A 3923-nucleotide genomic window follows, 5' to 3' on the forward strand; every position below is an offset into this window, starting at 1 on the left:
TTTTATTACGATTATTATTATTATCATTATTTCTATTATTATGGGGAAGCACTCAACCCATAACGTACAACTATTGGGGAATGGGAGGTAACCAGGTCAGATCCAAGGAGGACGAGGAAAAGCTCCCACTCCTTGGACCAAGAGCCCACGGAGTGACCCATCACTCTAAATTCTCTATATTCCTCTACGCTGTAACATATTTTAACTGAAATAATTCTCTCTATTTAAACTTTATATTTTTCTCTTTCAAAATCCTGAATTTTATTGTAATTTTATTCAATAAATCTAAAAGCCTGATTCAATTTATATTTGTTGATGAGAGAGAGAGAGAGAGAGAGAGAGAGAGAGAGAGAGAGAGAGAGAGAGAGAGAGAGAGAGAGAGAGAGAGAGAGAGAGAGAGAGAGAGAGAGTGTAAGTATGGTGTGAGGAAATAGAACGAGACGGATAATCAAATGGGATTAAATTGTAAACATGGCAAAAAGGGCAGTTTTACAGAGGGATTATGTAGTAAACTATGTAAATGAGAGGCAGGTGGAGGTGTTATGAGAGGCAGGTGGAGGTGTTATGAGAGGCAGGTGGAGGTGTTATGAGAGACAGGTGGAGGTGTTATGAGAGGCAGGTGGAGGTGTTATGAGAGGCAGGTGGAGGTGTTATGAGAGGCAGGTGGAGGTGTTATGAGAGGCAGGTGGAGGTGTTATGAGAGGCAGGTGGAGGTGTTATGAGAGGCAGGTGGAGGTGTTATGAGAGGCAGGTAGAGGTGTTATGAGAGGCAGGTGGAGGTGTTATGAGAGGCAGGTGGAGGTGTTATGAGAGGCAGGTGGAGGTGTTATGAGAGGCAGGTGGAGGTGTTATGAGAGGCAGGTGGAGGTGTTATGAGAGGCAGGTGGAGGTGTTATGAGAGGCAGGTGGAGGTGTTATGAGAGGCAGGTGGAGGTGTTATGAGAGGCAGGTGGAGGTGTTATGAGAGGCAGGTGGAGGTGTTATGAGAGGCAGGTGGAGGTGTTATGAGAGGCAGGTGGAGATGTTATGAGAGGCTGGTGGAGGTGTTATGTGAGGCAGGTGGAGGTGTTATGAGAGGCAGGTGGAGGTGTTATGAGAGGCAGGTGGAGGTGTTATGAGAGGCAGGTGGAGGTGTTATGAGAGGCAGGTGGAGGTGTTATGAGAGGCAGGTGGAGGTGTTATGAGAGGCAGGTGGAGGTGTTATAAACATAAGAACATAAGAAAGGAGGAACGCTGCAGGAGGCCTGCTGGCCCATACTAGGCAGGTCCTTTACAATTCATCCCACTAACAAAACATTTGACCAACCCAATTTTCAATGCCACCCAAGAAATAAGCTCTGATGTGAAAGTCCCACTCAAATCCAACCCCTCCCACTCATGTACTTATCCAACCTAGATTTGAAACTACCCAAAGTCCCAGCCTCAATAACCCAACTAGGTAGACTGTTCCACTCATCAACTACCCTATTTCCAAACCAATACTTTCCTATGTCCTTTCTAAATCTAAACTTATCTAATTTAAATCCATTACTGCGGGTTCTCTCTTGGAGAGACATCCTCAAGACCTTATTAATATCCCCTTTATTAATACCTATCTTCCACTTATACACTTCGATCAGGTCTCCCCTCATTCTTCGTCTAACAAGTGAATGTAACTTAAGAGTCTTCAATCTTTCTTCATAAGGAAGATTTCTAATGCTATGTATTAATTTAGTCATCCTACGCTGAATGTTTTCTAACGAATTTATGTCCATTTTGTAATACGGAGACCAGAACTGAGCTGCATAATCTAGGTGAGGCCTTACTAATGATGTATAAAGCTGCAGTATGACCTCTGGACTTCTGTTGCTTACACTTCTCGATATAAATCCCAGTAATCTACTTGCCTTATTACGTACGCTTAGGCATTGCTGTCTTGGTTTAAGGTTGCTGCTCACCATAACCCCCAAGTCCTTTTCGCAATCTGTATGGCTAAGTTCTACATCATTTAACTTATAAGTACTAGGGTTATGGGCACTCCCAAGCTTCAGAACCTTGCATTTATCTACATTGAACTGCATCTGCCACTTTTCTGACCAAGAATAGAGTTTGTTTAAATCCTCCTGAAGTTCCATAACATCTACGTTTGAATCAATTATCCTACCTATCTTTGTGTCATCGGCGAATTTGCTCATATCACTAGTAATTCCCTCATCAAGATCATTGATATATATTATAAACAACAACGGGCCCAAGACTGTGGAACGCCACTTGTTACAGATCCCCACTCGGACTTAACCCCATTTATGGACACACTGCTTCCTGTCAGTGAGCCATGACTCGATCCACGAGAGCACTTTTCCCCCAATGCCATGAGCTGCCACTTTCTTTAACAGTCTATGGTGCGGAACTCTATCAAAAGCCTTACTAAAATCTAAGCAAATAATATCAAATTCTTTATTGTGGTCAACAGCCTCAAAAGCTTTACTGAAGAAAGTTAATAAATTAGTTAGACAAGACAGAGAGGCTCGGAAGAGAGAGAGAGGCTCGGAAGAGCTGGCTGGATGGTGGTACTCCTCTCTTTTCACTATTATTGTGAAGTTATCATGGCTGAGGTTCAGTGCAGCACTGATACAACTGAGGAAGATGCTACCGAACTCCAGTTCCCAAAAGAGTTCGAAAAGGCTGAGACCCTGCTGATCTCGGAAGTTCAGATGCTGCTTGAACATCGTAAGCAAACTAACGAAAATGCAGAGGAAGAACAGGAATTGAATGAGAGGTTTATGAAAACTCTCAACTACTGTGAGAGGTTTTCAAAGTTCAAGAACAGAACAACAATAAAGGCAATTCGTGAGTTGCTAAACCAGAAGAAGCTGCATAAGTTTGAACTGGCTGCATTGGCCAACTTATGTCCAGAAACTCCTGAAGAAGCAAAGGCTCTGATTCCAAGTTTGGAGGGACGATTTGAAGATGAGGAACTTCGAATTCTCCTGGAGGACATGGCAACTCAGAGAAGTTTCCAATGTTGATATCAACTACACTATTCTTATTAATTTTTATATCTTATGCTCTGTGTTTCTCCAGAAAAAAAATCCATATTTAATAGGATGATTGAAGAATATGGAATTGTTCAAATGTATAAGATTTGTTTATTAATAAAAACCATTCATTCTTGTTTTTCTTGTTAAAAGGCAAATTTATTTAATCACTGTAATAATTTTTTTCCCATTGGTATTTATTAGTGTACATGCTGTACCATTCTAGGGAATGCTTACTGGTGAAGTGCTTTTAATGCAAGGAATTAGAGCTCGCCTCTCCTTGGGTACTTGGATCCAACTAAATTGACTCTTGTTCCCTAGATGTTGCATAACTTTAAATGTTAAGCACTTCCCATGATTAAAATAGCCATATTATGCACGTAATAGACCAATATATAATATACTTTTCCAAAACAAGACCATAGTACCTCTATAACAAAACTGACCCCTATGTTATTAAGATAATGCATCTTGTTTATAATCTTTCAACAAACCAGCCTTATCCCACCAAGGCAGGGTGGCCCAAAATATAAGATAAAAGTCTTGCTTATAATGTATTAAATATATTTAACCTTTGTATTCTAAAACCCTTAATTTATTCTAATGTTATTTTCTCCTATTTTTTTGCAAGAAATGTACCTCTCAGGATTTCCATCATTGTTACCCATGTCTGAATGGCCTCGTACTTCTGAAGGCCTGGCTAAGATTGCAATTAACCAAGAGGCTAGCAGAAGCTACTTTTTGCATCTGTCTTGTGGCCACACACAACTAGTGCCCATAGCTATGCCAAACTTATTGAGACTTTTTCTCTAACTACCGCACAACTGACACTTGAGTGTATCATATTTTCCTTAAGATAATTTAACTATATTTTTCACTTGTAAATTATAGCTTTCAATCCTCTTA

General features: G+C 40.6%; 1 protein-coding gene across 1 annotated transcript; it reads left to right on the top strand.

Moving 5' to 3' along the window:
- Window positions 1-2518: 2518 nt before the first annotated feature.
- On the top strand, window positions 2519-3528 carry Polr2D (RNA polymerase II subunit D). The gene has a single exon (XM_053786563.2). The coding sequence runs from the start codon at window positions 2544-2546 to the stop codon at window positions 3006-3008; it is 465 nt and encodes a 154-aa protein (XP_053642538.1). The 5' UTR covers window positions 2519-2543; the 3' UTR covers window positions 3009-3528.
- Window positions 3529-3923: the final 395 nt, after the last annotated feature.

This window comes from Cherax quadricarinatus, chromosome 41 (genome assembly GCF_038502225.1).
Source record: "Cherax quadricarinatus isolate ZL_2023a chromosome 41, ASM3850222v1, whole genome shotgun sequence".
NCBI classification, from domain to species: domain Eukaryota; kingdom Metazoa; phylum Arthropoda; class Malacostraca; order Decapoda; family Parastacidae; genus Cherax; species Cherax quadricarinatus.

Excerpts from the sequence above, each read along its gene's own strand:
- Polr2D (XM_053786563.2), top strand. The coding sequence starts at position 2,544 with ATGGTGGTACTCCTCTCTTTTCACTATTATTGTGAAGTTATCATGGCT.